The sequence below is a fragment of the Ovis aries genome, chromosome 7 (assembly GCF_016772045.2).
Source record: "Ovis aries strain OAR_USU_Benz2616 breed Rambouillet chromosome 7, ARS-UI_Ramb_v3.0, whole genome shotgun sequence".
Classification (NCBI taxonomy): Eukaryota; Metazoa; Chordata; class Mammalia; order Artiodactyla; family Bovidae; genus Ovis; species Ovis aries.
Window position 1 is genome coordinate 11,657,793 of NC_056060.1, and position 22,208 is coordinate 11,680,000.

The window sequence follows — 22,208 nt, forward strand, 5'->3', positions numbered from 1 at the left end:
AAAAATTTCTTTTATTTCCTTTTTGCTATGTATTGTAAAGAGTATTTTTATTTATGAGTCTTTGTGTAGGTTTTAGACTATTTAATAGCTATGGATTCCCAGTAGGTGAATAACTTTGTCTTCTGTAAACTGTATATATGTTATTCATTTTTTTTTAAAAAAAGGTTTTAGCATTTGTCTAAGGAATTACTATGAGATTATTATATACTAAAGATATTAAGCTTTTGTCATTTTATTAATATTCCGATTATTTCCCCCAGCTTGTTGTTTGCTTTTTAGCTTTGCCTAGTAATTTTATATGTAATGGTTAAAAATTTTTTTCAAATTTATTGATTTTGAGATTTCTTCCATTGCTTTAGCTATAGAAAATCCTTATCATTCTGATCAGTTAATAGCTACCTGTCTCTTGTTTTATAATATTTTCTTATGCTATATTGTCTTCTTGTTTTGAATATTCTTTTTTAAACTTTGTGAGTGATAAGACACAGATAACATGAAACCTAGCCTCTTAATCATTTATAAGTGTATAGTTAACTAGTGTTAACTATATTTCTATTGTGTGCAAATTCTGATTTCTAGAACTTTTTCATCTTATAAAACTGAAACTCTTTACACGTTAAAGAGTGACTCCCTTTCCCTGTTTCCCTAGCGCTTGGCAAACACCATTTTCCTGTCCATTTCTATGAATTTGACTACTCTAGTACCCCATGAAAGCCAGATCATGTAGTATTTGTCTTTTTCTGAATAGCTAATATATACACATATCTTTTTAAATGTTTTCTATTTTATTCACTTTACCTGTTGATACTTAGTCTATTTATTTTATAAAGCATGTTGACTATGATTGGGTCGTCTCTTTTTCTTTTTGACAATTTATCTTTTTTGCCTATTAACTCTTCTAAGTGAACTTCAGCCATTTACACATATTGTCTAAACTTATTCAAATTTTTGTTGCTTGTTTTATGCTTCATTGGTATTTCTTTAAAAAAATTTGTTACATATTTTTTTAATTTACTGAAGGATAGTTGATTTATAATGTATTAATTTCAACTGTACCTCTGAGTGACTCAGTTATACACATATATTTTTTTATATTCTTTTCCATTATGGTTTATCATAGGATACTGTAATAGTTCCCTGTGCTATACAGTAGAACCTTATTGTGTATTCATCCTGTATATAAAAATTTGTATATGTTAATCCCAAACTCCCAGTTCTTCCCTCCCTCACACTTTCCTCCTTGTCAACCACTAGTCTGTTCTGGTTTGTGAGGCTGCTTCTGTTTCACAGATATTTCATTTATGTTGTATTTTAGATTCCACATATAAGTGATACCATATGGTATTTGTCTTTCTCTTTCTGACTTCCTTCACTGTCTGATCATCTCTAGGTCCATCCATGCTGCTGCAGATGGCATTAGTTCATTCTTTTTCGTGGCTGAGTAGTATTCCATTATATATGTATGTACCTCATCTTCTTTATCTGTTCATCTGTTGATGGACATTTAAGTTGTGTCTTGGCTATTGTGAATAGTGCTTCTGTGAACACAGGGGTGCTCATAACCCTTCAAATTTTAGTTTTGTCTGGTTTTATGCCTACGAGTGGAATTACAGAATCATATGGCAACTCTATTTTTGTTTTTTTGAGCAACTTTCATATACTGTTTTCCTATAGTGGCTGCACCATTTTTTATTCCCACCAACAGTATAACAGAGTACCTTTTTCTTCACACATTTATTATTTGTAGACTTTTTAATGATGGCCATTCTGACTGGTGTGAGGTGGTACCTCATTATAGTTTTGATTTGCATTTCTCTAATAATGATGATGAGCATCTTTTCATGTGTCTGTTGGCCCCTATATGTCTTCTTTGGAGAAATGTCTGTTTAGACCTTCTGCCCATTTTTTCAGTTGGGTTGTTTGTTTTTTTGTTATTGAATTGTCTGAGCTGTTTGTGTAGTTTGGACATTAAGCCTTTATTGGTTGCATCCTTTGCAGATATTTTTTTCCCAGTTCATAGGTTGTTTTTTTTTTGGTTTATTTTTTGTTTCCTTTTCTATACAGAAGCTTGTAAGCTTCATTAGGTCTCATATTTATTTTTGCTTTTATTTTTATTTCCTTGGGAGACTAACCTAAGAAAACTAATTCATCTTATTTTTGATGCATTTCAAATTAATGCTTTTGCCTTCAGCTTTGATACAATGCTTATACTAATAAGTTTAATTTGTTTGTTTTACATAGTATCATTGGTTTTCCATAGTATCATAAGCCCACCAGTGGGCTTCCCTGATGGCTGAGATGGTAATCTGCCTGCAAGGCAGGAGCCCCGGGTTCTATCCCAGGGTTGGGAAGATTCCCTGGAGTGTGGAATACCCACTCTAGTATTCTTACCAGGAGAATTCATGGACAGAGGAGCTTGGTGGGTCGCATGGAGTTGCAAAGAGTCGGACACAACTGAGCAGTTAGAACTCTCTCTACATGGTTGGCTATAGTGTTCTTCTAACATTACAACTTCTCTATACTTAAACTGCCTCTCTTTACTTTTTCTGTCCTTCAAAGGACTGTGTCTTTCAATAAGTTTTAAAGAGAGAGTCACAGGGCATTTATTCTAACCAGTGGTGTTGCTTAGAATGTTATTCTCTTGGCTTTGGAGATGGATGACCTCTTGAATGGGTAGCAAAAAGTGTTTTCTTCATCATGTCAACTGAAAAAAAAAAAGCACAATGTGAGAGTTGTGAGTTAAGTTTTATTTGGAGGCAAAATGATTATAGCCTGGAGCCAACCTCTCCAGTAGTTTTGGGGATCTGCTCTGAAGAGCTGAGTAGGGAGGCAGAATATATGTAATTGTGGTGAAGAGGATTACATGCAGTCAGGCACATGTTTTGACTGAAGACTGCTGCTAGTCACAAGGAGCAGATGTCTCTGTTAATGATTTTAGTGCTGCTTTTCTAGACATGAAAAGATACAAGAAATTGTGTCCATAAAATCTTCTGAAGATATCTATCTGAAGGCTTGTTCTGCCAATTTTTCCCAGAGTGCAGAGTGCCTCATTCCTGATTTCCACCCCAAACTCCTTTCAGGGTGTGTTCAACTAAACACAACTAAAATGGTTGGTTACCTCATCCTTATAGAGGCAGATGGCAAGTAACAATATTTAGTTGGCATTCTCATGCTGTTTCCATTTATGTAGCAAACTTCCTCTTTCATTTTTCTTTTATTTAAGATGAATTTCAAAATCTGAATGAAATATTTTAAGAATGTTTGTATGGGAAGAAGATCCCCAGTGTCCAGCATTATACTTGTATATAGTTGATACTATTAACTATTGATTCTTATTAAATTTTGCTTTCTAAAAATTGCTGTCTAGTATTTTTTCTTTCTACTTTGTCTTCAAAATTAAAAAAAAAAAAAGAACTCACTAGAAAGAAGAATAAGACTGTTAATATGTGCCATGTGGCTTACCATCTTGGAAGGCAAAATCCAGAGGGCATAACTTTTTAATTTCTGTTCTATGAAAAATCATAAAGTAAATGAGTCTATGTTTTACTCCTTTTTCCCTTTCTCAAGTGTTTTCAGCCACATTGACTGTTTTCTTCCTACCTCAGGTACGTGGTGTCCTGAAGTTCTTGTTTATTATTTACACTGGGCCTCCTTCAGAACAGAATTAGTCTTTAGATAATAAAAAGCACAAATACAATAAAATCATTAAAACAAGGATAAGAGTCAAGCAATGAAAGTAGGAGATAATTAGGTAGAATACCTAGAAACAATGCCGTGATCCTAAAACTCAACCCTGAGCTATCTGGTAGCAAATAGAAACAAAGATGAAATTTTTGCCAACTTATCATCATTATATAATAAATGGCAAAATGCAAGTTAGGGTGCTGAGTCACCCGTAGAGAAAATATTTCTCTGATTGTACTTGCTGAGAGGAATTTTTCATATATGTGTGTATACACGTATGTATTTTATTTAGAGATCGACATAAGGAGCAGTGTGTTGTTGTTTAGTCGCCAAGTTGTATCCAGCTCTTCTGTGAGTCCATAAACCGTAGCCTGCCAGCCTCCTCTGTCCATGGGATTTCCCAGGCAAGAATACTGGAGCGGGTTGCCATTTCCTTCTCCAGGGGATCTTCCTGACCCAGGGATCAAACCCACATCTCTGCAATGGCAGGCAGATTCTTTTCCACTTAGGCACTTGCATGACCCCCAGAAACCCTGTACTTGACCATATTTCTATACAAACGATGATAAAATTTACATATGATTACCTCTCAACAAACTTCAAAAGCATGATGCTGAAGTATTGATACATAAAGGTGGTGTAGTCTGGATATGATGCTTTTTTTACTGGGTTGGTTGCTTCTAAGACTTTTAAGTCAGGTTATTAGTTCCTCTTTTTTGTTTGTTTGTTTTTGTTTGCAAAAACTGTCCTGCAATAGTTGTTGGATTTTCAGCATCTACTGAGAAAACATAAAACAATAAAGGGCTCTTATGAATCCATAAAATTTTTATGTTCATTTTGATTATATTCACAAATGCTAACTAGCAGCATTTGCTGAGCAGTTTTTGTATGAGATACTAATTGTTGTTCATGTAGATTCTAATGGTTTGAAGACTAATGTGAGTCCCATGAAAGCTGAAATGTCTCTTTTATCTGCTGATGTATTTTTCAGGACCCTCCACTAGAAAGTTACTACTTTTCGCCTTATAGTTAATAAATACCTTGTGGGAATAGAATTTAAAACTCTGTAAATGTCCTGTTTCTCATCTTTTGCATACCGGTTTTAGAATCCACTCACTGCCTGAAAGAGGTATTACTGTGATAGTTGCCAAGTGGGCAATTTCCAATTCCATTATTCCTTCTACCTTTATTAGTTGGCACACTACTCATTTGTTTATCAGTATAGTTACCTGAGTTCTTATTTTATTCAATGGATTACAATCAGTCGCTATCATTAATTTGCTCAGGTTGTCCTAAGATCCCTTGCATTCTATTATACATTTTTTCCCCCTCATCCCTGGTACCTGTGACCTTTTGCTATGTCTCCATTGTTTTTTGAATGTCCTTTTGCCACAAAATGTTCCCAGCCCCATTCCTAGAATCAGCCAGTTCTCCAGGGAATCCAGTTTCTTTTAGTGAGACATTGAATCTAAAAGCTGAGATCTAGGGGTTAGGAATGCTTTTAGTTACTGGGGTGTTCTTGCCTCTTGCTAACAGAGCTAAAATACAGATGAATCTACATATGTGTGTGTATAAATATAACTATGTAATAAAATGTAACAGGGGAAAGAAGCAGTATTGCTAAATTAATGTATTTATTTTATGCAATTGAATATGCTTAAAGTTAAAACAACCATAAGTCACTATTAATATTACATCTCAAGTATATTTATAGCGGTTAAAAAACATTTTGTTTAGATAACTGATCATTTCCTTATTTTTGGGTTGCCATATATTCTGACATACATGGCAGTTTTCACCAAAGAGGAGAATGTGCCTGGTTTCAAACATTCAAAGGGGAATGTATACTTTGATTTAGTGGAAACGGATATAGATCTGAGGTCTACAGTCTTAAATACTCCCATTCCCCAAGGAACTCTTAGGATTTATGAACAAGTAGACTCATGAAGCGGAGAAGGCGATGGCACCCCACTCCAGTACTCTTGCCTGGAAAATCCCGTGGACAGAGGAGCCTGGTAGGCTGCGGTCCATGGGGTCGCGAAGAGTCAGACATGACTGAGCGACTTCCTTTCACTTTTCACTTTCATGCATTGGAGAAGGAAATGGCAACCCACTCCAGTGTTCTTGCCTGGAGAATCCCAGGGACGGGGGAGCCTGGTGGGCTGCCATCTATGGGGTCACACAGAGTCGGACACGACTGAAGTGACTTAGCAGCAGACTCATGAAGAGCCTTCCAAGAAACATATTCATGAGTTTAGAATCTTATGAATGAGCAAATTATATGGAATGTTAGCATCTTTCCCCGCTGTTTTTTATTTTAAAAAGAAGGCACTAAAATAGGTTCCATTATGTCACTGCTTTAGGTAACAGGCATCAATTACTGATCAGAATTTAGAGAAGTTTCTCTTTGAAACGAGAGTGTAGGCACTCAGTTCCTTCTCATTGCCTTGTTTTCTTATGTATCTTTTCTAGTTTGGTATAGCACAGGCTAAAGAAAATGTTTTCATGGATTACTCATTTCTCATTAAATTTATGATTATAAATGAGTTCTCAGTGCTGCCTCCAGGTGGATCTTGCCATCCTAGTAAGTGGCTTTACTACAGTGTTTCTCAGTCTTGTGGAAAGCATGCATCATTTTTAGACAATCTGGTGATTACCCAGTGTTAACAGTGTTGGTGCTCACATCATGAATATAGTACTGACTGCTAAGGGACAGATCTTCTGGGTTCAGCATACCCAGACCTCTAGGTGCTTTATGATTCAGTTCTCCCATCATTGTTTTTCTATTTGAACTGCTATGAACATTTCATGCAGCCAGCCGAGGTATCATCTGACGTTCAGCTGGCAAGAATACATCATTTACAAAAGTCCATCTCTGCTCTTTTCTCATTAGTCTATAGCTGTTTAATTCAGACTTGCTTCTGGGTTGTAAGATCCAGAATATGCTATTATTTATGAAAAGATACTCACAAAACCTACAGAGATAATAGTTCTTATTTTGAATATGCATATCATAACAAATGGGACAAGACTAATACACAAATTAATCAAAATTCAAAAGTAATAAAAACACCTTACAGAAAAATACAGGAAATAAAAAAAGAAGATGGAAATCCCTCATAATTGTAGAACCCTAACACAGACACTGTCAGAGGACTAGAATTTCCAGTCTTCTGTCTTTTTCTATGCATATAGGTCCTTTTAGGTTTTGTGGTATAAGGCGTGCATCATTTCACATACCTGCTTGTCTTTCCAGGCTCCATGTAGCACAGCTGTCTCCATTTACCTTGCCTTAGGAGTAGATTATGGAGAAGGCAATGGCACCCCACTCCAGTACTCTTCCCTGGAAAATCCCATGGACTGAGGAGCCTGGTGGGCTGCAGTCCATGGGGTCACTAAGAGTCGGACACGACTGAGCGACTTCACTTTCACTTTTCACTTTCATGCATTGGAGAAGGAAATGGCAACCCACTCCAGTGTTATTGCTTGGAGAATCCCAGGGACGGTGGAGCATGGTGGGCTGCCGTCTATGGGGTCACACAGAGTCGGACACGACTGACGTGACTTAGCAGCACCAGCAGAAGTAGATTAAAAGGCAACAAATATTTATGTAACAAATCTGTATGATCAGAACCCTATAAATCTTATAAATTACAGTTGACCCTTGAAGACGAGGGGGTTTGGGTTGCTGACCCCCTGTGCAGTGAAAAATCTCCATGCTGCTGTCTCTGCCTTAAAAACAATGGGTTTGATAAATGATCCACCCAAGGGCAGGACGCTCAGTCAGTTTGGGTAGAATTAGGACTCAAACCCTCCTTCTTTTGGTTCCCCATATTTGTCATCTCTGATTGAGATCTCCCCATCTCCCCATTGTGATCTCCCCATCTCTGAGTTTATGGGGAACATAAACCTTTCCCCACACCTAGTTTAAATGTCTATAAAATGAAAATACAGGTACTCTATTTATTGAAAAAAATTCATGTTTAAGTGGACTTGGGAATTCAAACTCAATGTTGTTCAAGGGTCAACTGTACCTTTAGAGTACATTTATTTTCAGAACATTACATTATGTACATTGTATATGTTGCATTATATTAACATACATTTTAATAATAATCAAATGTCATGATAACACAGGTTTATTTTAGAACCAACAGGGTATGTAAAGTCTGCACTTGTTTAGTCACTCAGTCATGTCCAGCTCTTTGTGACCCCATGGACTGTAGCCCGCCAGGCTTCTCTGTCCATGGACTTCTCCAGGCAAGACTACTGGCATGGGTTGCTATTTCCTTCTCCAGGGAACCTTCCTTCCCCAGGAACTGAACCCACTTCTCCTGCTTTGGCAGGTGGATTCTTTACCACTGAACCACCAGGGAAGCTACAAGGTCTACACTGAAATATATTTATAATTAATAATAAAGCAGCAGCATCTATAAATCTGTTCATCAGTTGAATAGCACATATAACTTTAAAGGTTTCAGATTTTTATCTTGTTTGTATATTTATAGCAAAAGAAGAGTTCACTGAAGCAGGAAGCTACCTAAAAGGATATGTTACCACAGGAATTTATTCCCAAGAAGATGTTTTGAGACTGTAAGTGTATTATAATTTTAGGGAGGAGGAAGTTTGCAAAATAATGTATTACCTGTCTTCACATGATTTTTTTTTTTTTTTAAGGAAAATAGGGCAGCAACATAGCTAAATTTTTAATTTCATCCTGGGAAAATCTGTAAAGCACTATCTGGCTATTTAGAATTTTTACATACTCAAAATTCTTCTTTAGGCTAGAGACCCCCATGAGGCAACATTGGATTCATAGCACTTCATCTTCCTATAAAATCTTTCCTCTTTGGATTCTGTTACCTGCAGTTTAAATTCTTTGTAGTTATAGTTTTAAGGAATTTCACATCTTGAGTGTCTGGGTTTTGATTTGCCGTCAAGGTATGCATAAAAATCAGAGTTTTTACATATTTCTCCCAGAGTTTTAGGTGGTGAACTGATAGTTCTACTTACTTTTGTTATTGTAGACATACACTTAAGCAGTGCTTTTTCTAGCCACTTAAGTTGCTTTATTTGTAGAATTTGGGGCTCCTGTAAACTATCAAATATTTCAATTGCTGCAGAATGAATGAACTGAAAATTTAGACGTCACATTCTACACTAATGACTCATCTTCAGATGCACATGGAGTTGTTTGTGTTTCTTACCCTCTGACTATATTATTTCCAATTGTGATTTCTGAGCTTAATTAAATCTTTCATCCTGAACACTGGTGACGCATTTGATAACTGAGCTCCTGTTCTATCCAAGAAATCAGTGACTTCTGAAAAGTGAATACCGAACTCTAGACTTTTAGGGAATATGAGACCTATTCAACTGACACATGGATAATCACCCACTGTCTTCTAGACCAGTAGTTTTCAGAGTATGTTTTGTTTATAACTGACTCATCCACTAAGAGCACCTTCCAGGTAATCTGAAGACTGGGCAGTAGAAAGCTCAGTCTTCAGATTTATACTTTGTTTTAGCATGAATTAAGTTTTTACATAATATAAATGTTACCATATCACTGGTAATTTCACACAGGCATTTTTTCCTGTTTTGTGATTTTCTTTTAGGTTTAGTTAGCAAAAGTAGTGGTAGGAGAAAGCAGAGTTCAGGTTCTCTTTCAGTGGAGAGAGCTCAGACTCTGTATCTGGAATACCTCAGTGTGAATTCTGTCTCTGCTATTTATCACTCTTTCATCATCTGTAAAATGAGGATTATAGGGCCATTCTGAGGGTTAAATAAAAACATAACTAGGAGCACCTGGTATAGTGCCTGGCAAATATAGGCCTATTCTCATAAATGCCTATCTCCTTGCTCAGCAGTTTGGTGAGCAGTCCAAAAAGTTAAGAACCATTCATTGTGTTCCTAGTCCTGTTTAGACATTTTCTTGATGAGTGAATTGTCTAGAAAAAGAAAAATCTGGCTAGATTAGTATCTGTTGTTTTCTTCTAATCTAGGTTGTCAAGGCTCTTGAACTTGCTCAGATAGCCTCACATAAGAGCTAAGTTCGCCTGGAAATTTTTTTTTTTTCTTTTTTCTTAGTAGGGCTTCCCATTTGCTGCCTCCATTGTGACTTCTTTGCCTGACTGTTCATGTTTTTGATGACTTGCTGTATTTCGGTTGGGAATTTTAATACTCCGTTTCTCCACAGGTCAAGTAAATATACCGTAACTCTTCCAGCCCTGCTGCTTGCCAGACACAAAGAAGGCAAAATAGAGAGCATTCCATTAGTTAACGTCCATGTGCAAGACATAGTTGAAATAATAACAAATGCATCACTGGAAACATTTGTGAGTATATAATAAGGATGTTTGAAATAAAATCTAGAGCAGTTAAAACTGTGTGTGTTTTAATGCATGGTTTTCCATCTTTTGTTGGCACAGAGCATGATGTTTGGTGAGCTCTAGATTCAGTGGGTTGCTCTGTTTTATTATTCACCCATCATGCATACAGCTTCTTTAATCCACTGCCAAAAGTTTACATGTCTTTGAATTATTTTTCTTGCTGAGATGCTTGTGGCTAATGGCCGGTTGAAGTACTCCATCTGGACTGAAACTTGGCATGAAGCAAGTTTGGATTCCAGAGGGCGGCATGCTAGGGTTCCAGTCCTCGCTTGCCTCCTTGCTGGCTGTATGTAAGCGTCTCTCCACATGCGTAAAATGGTTATTGTAAGGGCTGAACGAGAATGGGTGTTCAGTGCTCTGTGTACAGTGTTTGCTGCTGCTGCTGCTAAGTCGCTTCAGTCATGTCCGACTCTGTGCGACCCCATAAACGGCAGCCCCTGGTAAACACTCAGCAAATGTTAGCTAGTATTGCTTACACTGTTGTAGAGAAAAATATGTTTTATCAAAGTCCTTTTCTGATGCCTGCTTTGTATAATAGTGGATTTAAAGGTACAACAGATGTAACCTGCATTTCTTGATTTTGATTGTTTTACATTAATATTAAACACAGCTAGAATATTATAAATTGATGCTTTTCTACATTTCTAAAGTGACATGGGAGCAGTATTATCAACTATAAATACTGAATGAATATCCTCTTGTTGTTGTCTTTTGTTCTAAACAATATTACATTTTAGGCTAAAGAATGTGTTCTTTAAGTCATTTTGTGGCCTCAGTACCACTAATTCCCCTTCCCTAATTAAAGTTACAGTTTATAATTAATCAAGTCATTAAAATTTTTAGGATGCAGTTTTCTAAATTATTTATTAAAGTAACATTTTTGTCTTTAATGACTTTATTAAATGACTGTCTCTGTAGCACATCGATAGTGTAATGTTTTTGAAATCTTTATAAGATGTTAGCTTTTTTCCCCAGATAATACAGAAAACTATAAAGAGGAAAATTAGAATAAATCATAACTTCTTAACCAAGCTTAAATTTAGGGATATATTTTCCCAAAATATGCTATTGGAGATCAGTGGAGAAATAACTCCAGAAAGAATGAAGGGATAGAGTCAAAGCAAAAACAATACCCAGTTGTGCATGTGACTGGTGATAGAAGCAAGATCCAATGCTGTAAAGAGCAATATTGCATAGGAACCTGGAATGTCAGGTCCATGAATTAAGGCAAATTGGAAGTGATCAAACGAGATGGCAAGGATGAACATTGACGTTCTAGGAATCAGCGAACTAAAATGGACTGGAATGGGTGAATTTAACTCAGATGGCCATTATATCTACTATTGCGGGCAGGAATCCCTCAGAAGAAATGGAGTTGCCATCATGGTCAACAAGAGAGTCTGAAATGCAGCACTTGGATGCAATCTCAAAAACGACAGAAGGATCTCTATTTGTCTCCAAGGCAAACCATTCAATATCACAGTTATCCAAGTCTATGCCCCAACCAGTAATGCTGAAGAAACTGAAGTTGAACAGTTTTATGAAGACCTACAAGACCTTTTAGAACTAACACCCAAAAAAGATGTCCTTTTCATTATAGGGGACTGGAATGCAAAAGTAGGAAGTCAAGAAACACCTGGAGTAACAGGCAAATTTGGCCTTGGAATGCGGAATGAAGCAGGGCAAAGACTAATAGAGTTTTGCCAAGAAAATGCACTGGTCAGAGCAAACACCCTCTTCCAACAACACAAGAGAAGACTCTACACATGGACACCACCAGATGGTCAACACTGAAATCAGATTGATTATATTCTCTGCAGCAAAAGATGGAAAAGCTCTATACAGTCAACAAAAAAAAAGACCAGGAGCTGACTGTGGCTCAGATCATGAACTCCTTATTACCAAATTCAGACTCAAATTGAAGAAAGTAGGGAAAACCGCTAGACCATTCAGGTATGACCTAAATCAAATCCCTGATGATTATACAGTGGAAGTGAGAAATAGATTTAAGGGCCTAGATCTGATAGATAGAGTGCCTGATGAACTATGGAATGAGGTTCGTGACATTGTACAGAAGACAGGGATCAAGACCATCCCCAAGAAAAAGAAATGCAAAAAAGCAAAATGGCTGTCTGGGGAGGCCTTACAAATAGCTGTGAAAAGAAGAGAGGCAAAAAGCAAAGGAGAAAAGGAAAGATATAAGCATCTGAATGCAGAGTTCCAGAGAATAGCAAGAAGAGATGAGAAAGCCTTCTTCAACGATCAGTGCAAAGAAATAGAGGAAAAGAACAGAATGGGAAAGACTAGAGATCTCTTCAAGAAAATTAGAGATACCAAGGGAACATTTCATGCAAAGATGAGCTCGATAAAAGACAGAAATGGTCTGGACCTAACAGAAGCAGAAGATATTAAGAAGAGGTGGCAAGAATACACGGAAGAACTGTACAAAAAAGATCTTCACGACCCAGTTAATCATGATGATGTGATCACTAATCTAGAGCCAGACATCCTGGAATGTGAAGTCAAGTGGGCCTTAGAAAGCATCACTACGAACAAAGCTAGTGGAGGTGATGGAATTCCAGTTGAGCTGTTTCAAATCCTGAAAGATGATGCTGTGAAAGTGCTGCATTCAATATGCCAGCAAATTTGGAAAACTCAGCAGTGGCCACAGAACTGGAAAAGGTCAGTTTTCATTCCAATTCCAAAGAAAGGCAATCCAAAAGAATGCTCAAACTACCGCACAATTGCACTCATCTCACATGCTAGTAATGTTCAAAATTCTCCAAGCCAGGCTTCAGCAATATGTGAACCGTGAACTCTGTGATGTTCAAGCTGGTTTTAGAAAAGGCAGAGGAACCAGAGATCAAATTGCCAACATCCGCTGGATCATGGAAAAGCAAAAGAGTTCCAGAAAAGCATCTATTTCTGTTTTATTGACTATGCCAAAGCCTTTGACTGTGTGCATCACAATAAACTGTGGAAAATTCTGAAAGAGATGGGAATACCAGACCACCTAACCTACCTTTGAGAAATCTGTATGCAGGTCAGGAAGCAACAGTTAGAACTGGACATGGAACAACAGACTGGTTCCAAATAGGAAAAGGAGTACGTCAAGGCTGTATATTGTCACCCTGCTTATTTAACTTCTATGCAGAGTACATCATGAGAAATGCCGGGCTGGATGAAGCACAAGCTGGAATCAAGATTGCCGGGAGAAATATCAATAACCTCAGATATGCAGATGACACCACCCTTATGGCAGAAAGTGAAGAGAAGCTATAAAGCCTCTTGATGAAAGTGAAAGAGGAGAGTGAAAAGTTGGCTTAAAGCTCAACATTCAGAAAACGAAGATCATGGCATCCGGTCACATCACTTCATGGGAAATAGATGGGAAATAGTAGAAACAGTGTCAGACTTTATTTTGGGGGACTCCAAAATCACTGCAGATGGCGACTGCAGCCATGAAATTAAAAGCCGCTTACTCCTTGGAGGAAAAGTTATGACCAACCTAGATAGCATATTCAAAAGCAGAGACATTACTTTGCCGACTAAGGTCCATCTAGTCAAGGCTATAGTTTTTCCTGTGGTCATGTATGGATGTGAGAGTTGGACTGTGTAGAAAGCTGAGTGCCGAAGAATTGATGCTTTTGAACTGTGGTGTTGGAGAAGACTCTTGAGAGTCCCCTGGGCTGCAAGGAGATCCAACCAGTGCATTCTGAAGGAGATCACCCCTGGGATTTCTTTGGAAGGACTGATGCTAAAGCTGAAGCTCCAGTACTTTGGCCACCTCATGCGAAGAATTGACTCATTGGCAAAGACTCTGATGCTGGGAGGGATTGGGGGCAGGAGGAGAAGGGGACGACTGAGGATGAGATGGCTGGATGGCATCACCAACTTGATGGACGTGAGTCTGAGTGAACTCCGGGAGTTGGTGATGGACAGGGAGGCCTGGCGTACTGCAATTCATGAGCTTGCAAAGAGTCGGACACGACTGAGTGACTGAACTGAACTGAAACGTAAAAAAATTCCATGAGAGCTGTTGTTAAATTTCCTAATACTGCTTTGTGTTAGAGCTTTTAAGTCAAGAGCTGTATACAGCTGTACTGTATCCAGTATACTGTATACTGTATACATACTTTACTGTATACAGTAGCTAGCTAGGAGTAAGCTATCTTCTGGCCTGCCCTTAGGTACTAGAAAGACTCCCTCTGGATAGAAAAGAGCATAGGATGGCCAGATGATAAACATTTTTTATATAACATCAAACTTTAGTTTAATGAACCTGATGACAAATTAGTCCAGGTAAATAATGCTTATAGTTAGTTAAATGTTAGTTGCTCAGTCATGTCCAACTCTTTATGACCTCATGGATTGTATGTAGCCCACCAGGTTCCTCTGTCCATGGGATTTTGCAGGCAAGAATACTGGACTGGGTTGCCATGCCCTCCTCCAGGGGATCTTCCCAACCCAGGGATTGAACCTACATCTCTTATGTCTCCTGATAGGCAGGCAGGTTCTTTACCACTAGCGCCACCTGGGAAGCCCAGAGAATGACATGTATACCATCTATGTAATGGCTCACAAATTCATATGGCCAACACAGACCTTGGGCCTGCCCTCCAGGCTCCTGTATACACTTGTCTACTTGACAGTGTGTCTTGAATATCTTTGAAAGTGAAAGTGGTAGTCACTCAGTTGTGTCTGACTCTTCATAACCCCGCCCCATCCGCCCCCCTCACCAGGCTCCTCTGTAGTTTTTCAGGCTAGAATATTGGAACTCTCCAGGCAAGAACACTGGAGTGGGTAACCATTCCATTCTCCAGGGGATCTTCTCAACCCAGGGATTGAACCTGGGTTTCCTGCATTGAAGGCAGATTCTTTACCATCAGAGTCATCAGGGAAGCCCCAGATCATAGCTAATTACATGCTAATTAACTATGTAGGTATTACAATTAAGCAATAGTATATTTAAGGCTGTCACACTTAGAACTATTTGTTGGGTAATATGTTTAGCACTTTTCTCAAATACATTGAGTTCATTTTTGTGCTTTTACTATAAATAAGAATATGGGAACACACATAATTATAGTCTCTTATATACTCAAATAGCCAACAGTCATCTTCCAGTAACCACATCTGATGACCTTTTCTTTTTCTCTGAGTAGCCTCTTGAGTAGCCATCAAAACCCTTGATTGTGCCATTCCTTTTTAAGATTCTCTCTTCTTTTGGCTTTTGCAGTTCCGTCCTCTCCAGGTATACCTTCAGCCGTCTTGCCGCTCTAGAATTACATCTTCAACCAATTTTTCCTCTTTTGCTACATTCATTCTTTGGGAGACTTAGTATCTATACCCATAACTTATATGGGTCATTATACCAGCTGATGAGTCCTAACTTTTGAGTTTCTAACCTTAACTAAACTCACATAACTCTTAGTCTTTCTTTCTGACGGGAGAGAGCAGTGCCTGCCACTACTGGCCCATCTCTCCACAAATTCATACTCTAGTCAGTCATCTAAAACAGGCCTGACCATGTGACTTGTTTGGTACAAAATCTTCTCAGTATTCCCGGGGGCTAGAAAACCTCTCTAGTCATTTTCCCACATGGTCTTACAGCCATATTTGCTTCTGGCCTGCCTGAGTCTGGGACACTTCACTATCACTATTCCCCAGATACTCTGTATGCCTAACACCTGTCTGCACTCTCATTCGCCTCTCCGCTCCCTGTATCTGGAATCCGCACTCTAGCACACACTTCAGTCTGTCAAGCTCTTTTTCCTTATCCAAGGCCCAGGTCAAATATCACTTCCTAAAATCACCCATGAGCTCCCCTACCTTGTGTTTTAGTTTTAATTTAGAGGCAGTAGGCTTCCTTATTTATGCTCAGTCACTTCAGTCGTGTTGGACTCTTTACAACCCTACGGACTGTAGCCCACCAGGCTCCTCTGTCCTTGGGATTATCTAGGCAAGAATACTGGAGTGGGTTGCCATGCCCTCCTTCAGGGGAACTTCCCAACCCAGAGATCTAACTGTGTCTCCTGCATTTCAGGCTGATTCTTTACCACTGAGCCACTGGGGTTGTCTTACTGTCATACATTAAAATTTTTTCTTGGCTCACAGCAGTTTGCACACTTGTCTCCTCCTCTAAACTATGAACTCTTTGAGGGCAGAGTAAGCATCTTACTTCTTTTTGATTCAGTACCCAGCATAAGGGGCTTCCCAGGTGGTGCACTGGTAAAGAATCTGCCTGCCGATGCAGGAGACACGGGTTTGATCCTTGTGTCAGGAAGATCCCCCCTGGCAGTCTGCTCCAGTATTCTTGCCTGGAAAATCCCATGGACAGAGGAGCCTGACAGGCTATGGTCCATGGGATCACAAAGAGTCAGACACAAGCAAGCGACTGAACTCACACGCATGCACCCACCCAGCATAAGATCTTAAAATTCTCAATAAATTTTTGAATTGAGCTGTGATGGCTCCATCACACCATATCCATCAAATCTGTTCTGCTGGTTTGATAAGATCTGTCAGTTTTAGGAAGGGCACATAACTCAAGTAGAAGAGAAATGACAATAGTTAACATAAGACAACATGGGGGAGTTTGGAGAAAAGGGGACCTAAGATTTAAATCATGAAAGAGGAAGGTGTGAGAAGAGGATTTTGAGTGGTCAAAGAGAAAGAATTCAAAGGAAAATGAAAACTGGCAGAGGAAAGTGGCTTTGAGAACTAAGTAGGAAGAAGTATGTGCCAGAGTTTGGTGTTTGAGGGTGAATTGGAGGTGGTTGGCACCATAAAAAAATTGTTCGTTTGGATTTCTGGTGTGATCCAGTGAAATGGCATACTGGTAAACAAAATCCCTGGGTGCTGCTGCTGCTAAGTCGCTTCAGTCGTGTCTGACTCTGTGAGACCCCAGAGACGGCAGCCCACCAGGCGCCCCCCGTCCCTGGGATTCTCCAGGCAAGAACACTGGAGTGGGTTGCCATTTCCTTCTCCAGTGCATGAAAGTGAAATGGGAAAGTGAAGTCTCTCAGTCGCGTCTGACTCTTAGCGACCCCATGGACTGCAGCCTACCAGGCTTCTCTGTCCATGGGATTTGCCAGGCAAGAGTACTGGAGTGGAGTGCCATTGCCTTCTCCAATAAAAAAAAATTGTTCATTTGGATTTCTGGTGTGACCCAGTGAGATGGCTTACTGGTAAACAAAATCCCTGGGTGCTAGTTTCATTTAACTCTTCCTCCTGCTTAGCTGTGTGACTTCAGCAAGTCAACTTCGCATCCTTGGTTTCCTCATCTGTCAGCTGGGGATTTGTTTTCTGATGTAGGAAGATTTAATCCAGCTCACAAGTGTATCCAGAAGATGAATTAATAGATGTGATACTAAAAATGGAAAATGGTAGAAGCCTTTAATACTGTTAAGTCACTGCTGTTTTTAATCCTGAGTATTTTAACTTTATTTCTTACTCTTTTCAATTCTTGTTAATAACAGCCTAAACTGTCTTCTACAAATATATATTTTTTAATGTTCTCTTTTAATAAAAAGAGTAAGATTTATTTCTTACTACTTTTTCTTTATTTTTACCCTCTCCAAAATAAGAGCCCTTAAAATTTGTTTTAGCATATTATTGGATTACTTTAATTATGCTAAAAACTCAATTTTGAAACAAACTAAGATTTATTAATTTTTAAGTAATCACAGATGTTAAAAGAGTATATCTTTAAAGCTTAGCTTATATATTTTTTAAAAACTTTAATGCTAGAGGAAAAATACTTGTCATATGTGTGTTGACTAGTTTGATCTAGATTTTAACATAAGAAATTACTAGAAATGCTACATGCTTAAAAACAAGGAGCTCCTTTACTTCCAAATTCTATTAGTAGTTTTATTTTGAAAATAACTAATTCATTATTAAAACAAGATGAGTTTAAATAAAAAACACTCCTGAGATTCATACTTGTTAATCAATATAGTAAAATCTCCACTTAAATGAAAATTTGTTTGAAATACATTTTACAAACTAACATGCAAGAGTGATTTGAACATTATTTTCTATTTTATGTATTATAATTTCCATTTTTTCTTGATTTGTTTTGTTTTTAAACAGCCAGAGATCACTGTGGAAAATCTTCCCACGTATTTACGACTTCAGAAACCATTACTTATCTTATTTAGTGATGGTGGCATAGATCTTCAGCATGAAAAAACAATACTGAGGCTGGCAAAAAAGAAATACTTGGATTCAGTTACTCCTTGTTGGTTAAATCTGTAGGTATAGTTTTTATTTTTTAATATGTAAAAAGTAAATAAAGTAATAAATATTATTAAGTTTTCATTAGGGAATGAAACTACCTTTGGAGTTAATGTTATGAAACCAATATATAAGTCATCATGATATTTTAGTAACTAAACTGCCTCAGATGGTCTGAAATAATCTTGTTTTAGATTGAATTCTCCTTTACAATAATTCTCTCTTTTTTGCTGTTTTTTTTTTCAGCTTTATTCAAGCATAATTGACAAATTTGTGAGATATTTAAAATGTACATTGAGATAATTTAAACATATATGTATGTATGCATTGTGAAAAAACTCTTTCATCTAGTTAACACATCCGTCACCTCATATATTTGTTTTATAAATGTAAATTTTGGGATGGGGTGGAGTGAGAACATTTAAGTTCTGCTCATGTAGCAAATTTCAGTGGTACAGCACAGTATTATCTACTATAGTGACTGTGTTATACATTAAATCCTTAGATCTTATTCATCTTGCAACTGAGAAGTCTGTTTCCTTTCACCAGTCTCACCTTATTTACCGCACCCTGCAGTCCCTGGCAACTTTTCTACTCTTTTTGAGTCTGACTTTTTTTTTTTTTTTAGGATTCCACGTATTAGTGTTACCCTGTGTAGCATTTATTTTTCTCTGTCTGTCTCTTTAAGTATCTTCTTATTTTATAGTTTGTAGCCATTTATAGTTTGTAGAGTGCCTGATGAACTATGGACAGAGGTTCGTGACATTGTACAGGAAACAGGGATCAAGACCATCCCCATGGAAAAGAAATGCCAACAAGCAAAATGGCTGTCTGGGGAGGCCTTACAAATACCTGTGAAAAGAAGAGAAGCGAAAAGTAAAGGAGAAAAGAAAAGATATAAGCCTCTGAATGCAGAGTTCCAAAGAATCGCAAGGAGAGATAAGAAAGCCTTCCTCAGCGAACAGTGCAAAGAAATAGAGGAAAACAACAGAATGGGAAAGACTAGAGATCTCTTCAAGAAAATTAGAGATACCAAGGGAACATTTCATGCAAAGATGGGCTCGATAAAGGACAGAAATGGTCTGGACCTAACAGAAGCAGAAGATATTAAGAAGAGGTGGCAAGAATACACAGAAGAACTATATAAAAAATATCTTCACGACCCAGATAATCACAATGGTGTGATAACTCACCTAGAGCCAGACATCCTGGAATGTGAAGTCAAGTGGGCCTTAGAAAGCATCACTATGAATAAAGCTAGAGGAGGTGATGGAATTCCAGTTGGGCTATTTCAAATCCTGAAAGATGATGCTGTGAAAGTGCTGCACTCAATATGCCAGCAAATTTGGAAAACTCAGCAGTGGCCACAGGACTGGAAAAGGTCAGTTTTCATTCTAATCCCAAAGAAAGGCAATGCCAAAGAATGCTCAAACTCCCGCACAATTGCACTCATCTCACATGCTAGTAAAGTCATGCTCAAAATTCTCCAAGCCAGGCTTCAGCAATACGTGAACCGTGAACTTCCTGATGTTCAAGTTGGTTTTAGAAAAGGCAGAGGAACCAGAGATCAAATTGCCAACATTCGCTGGATCATGGAAAAAGCAAGAGAGTTCCAGAAAAACATCTACTTCTGCTTTATTGACTATGCTAAAGCCTTTGACTGTGTGGATCACAATAAACTGTGGAAAATTCTGAAAGAGATGGGAATACCAGACCACCTGACCTGCCTCTTGAGAAACCTGTATGCAGGTCAGGAAGCAACAGAACTGGACATGGAACAACAGACTGGTTCCAAGGAGGAAAAGGAGTATGTCAAGGTTGTATATTGTCACCCTGCTTATTTAACTTCTATGCAGAGTACATCATGAGAAACACTGGACTGGAAGAAGCACAAGCTGGAATCAAGATTTCCGGGAGAAATATCAATAACCTCAGATATGCAGATGACACCACCTTTATGGCAGAAAATGAAGAGGAACTAAAAAGCCTCTTGATGAAAATGAAAGAGGAGAGTGAAAAAGTTGGCTTAAAGCTCAACATTCAGAAAATGAAGATCACAGCATCCGGTCCCATCACTTCATGGGAAATAGATGGGAAACAGTAGAAACAGTGTCAGACTTTATTTTGGGGGGCTCCAAAATCACTGCAGATGGCGACTGCAGCCATGAAATTAAAAGACGCTTACTCCTTGGAGGAAAAGTTATGACCAACCTAGATAGCATATTCAAAAGCAGAGACATTACTTTGCCGACTAAGGTGCATCTAGTCAAGGCTATAGTTTTTCCTGTGGTCATGTATGGATGTGAGAGTTGGACTGTGTAGAAAGCTGAGTGCCGAAGAATTGATGCTTTTGAACTGTGGTGTTGGAGAAGACTCTTGAGAGTCCCTTGGACTGCAAGGAGATCCAACCAGTGCATTCTGAAGGAGATCAACCCTGGGATTTCTTTGGAAGGACTGATGCTAAAGCTGAAGCTCTAGTCCTTTGGCCACCTCATGCGAAGAGTTGACTCATTGGCAAAGACTCTGATGCTGGGAGGGATTGGGGGCAGGAGGAGAAGGGGATGACAGAGAATGAGATGGCTGGATGGCATCACCAACTCGATGGACGTGAGTCTGAGTGAACTCCGGGAGTTGGTGATGGACAGGGAGTCCTGGCGTGCTGCAATTCGTGGGGTCGCAAAGAGTCGGACACAACTGAGTGACTGAACTGACTGGGCCATTTAATTTTGAGCTGACATGATCAGATACTTGACTATACTCTGAAAGGAATATATATTGATTATAGCAGAACAAAATTGATGAGCTTGTGGACTATGTCTGTTTATTTTATTAAAACTCTCATGCTGCCTTTTTTCTCCTAAGAGATACACAGTACATACCTCATGTTAAAAGAAACGTTTTACGACTCTGATTACTAGTAATGTAGTTATAGACCTCTTGATTTTTAGGACTTATTTCCATAAAATAAACTTCCTGGTATGGTGCTGTATTTAAAGGTTAATGTTTTACAAACAGTTGTTCTTGTTATTTTGCTATAGAAAGAAATATTCATTAACATGTTCAGTTGCTCTCTTTTCTAGGAAGAAGACGCCAGTGGGGAGAGGAGTCTTACAGGCATATTTTGGTACCCTGCCTCCCCTTCCTCTTCTTGTTGTGGTGAATCTGCATTCAGGTGGCCACGTGTTTGCATTTCCTTCAGACCAGGCTGTCACTAAACAGAACCTTTTATTGTGGCTGAAGAAATTAGAAGCAGGACTAGAAAGTCCTATCAGTAAGTTTCCTGTTTGAATGTGTACAATTTTACATTTTGTTTCATGGATTTTTAAACTTGAATTATAGCTGATGAATGCCAGAATGAATTGAATTGTAATGTTTGTAAATATTCTAAATATTAATATGCTGACAGCATTGTCCATACAGTCTGCTCTATGGTAGATTTTCTTACCCACAGAAAATGAGTGCTGTTATATTAAATTTAATAATAGCTAAACATTTATTGAATGCTCTGTAGGTAACGTGCACAAAGTTACATGCTTCACATGTATTATCTCCTGTATTCTCACAGGAGTCATAGAACATACCTGTAGAGGAGCTAAATAGCTAGTTCACAGTCATATAATTAACCAGTAAATGAGGAAACTTGGATTTCAGCATGGCTCTGTTGTACTCCAGAGCCAGAATTTTGGACCACAAGAAAATAGATCTTGGCCCAGAATTCACAGTGCTGGTTTTGTGACATGCCATGAAAGTGAAAGTGTAATCGTTCAGTGGTATCCAACTCTTTGCAACCCCATGGACTGTAGCCCACCAGGCTCCTCTGTCTGTGGGATTCTCTAGGCAAGAATACTGGAGTGGATTGCCATTCTCTTCTCCAGGGGATCTTCCTGACCC

At 38.4% G+C, this 22,208-nt stretch overlaps 1 protein-coding gene across 2 annotated transcripts in view; it reads left to right on the forward strand.

Moving 5' to 3' along the window:
* The window catches only part of TXNDC16 (thioredoxin domain containing 16), a 96,733-nt gene that overhangs the window by 68,891 nt on the left and 5,634 nt on the right, over positions 1 to 22,208 (forward strand). For both annotated transcript variants that reach the window (XM_012180726.4, XM_012180728.4), the window contains exons 17-20: positions 8,193 to 8,277; positions 9,884 to 10,022; positions 18,174 to 18,334; positions 21,398 to 21,588. In XM_012180726.4, coding sequence (XP_012036116.3) covers positions 8,193 to 8,277; positions 9,884 to 10,022; positions 18,174 to 18,334; positions 21,398 to 21,588 — 576 coding nt within the window. The remainder of the gene's footprint in view (positions 1 to 8,192; positions 8,278 to 9,883; positions 10,023 to 18,173; positions 18,335 to 21,397; positions 21,589 to 22,208) is intronic.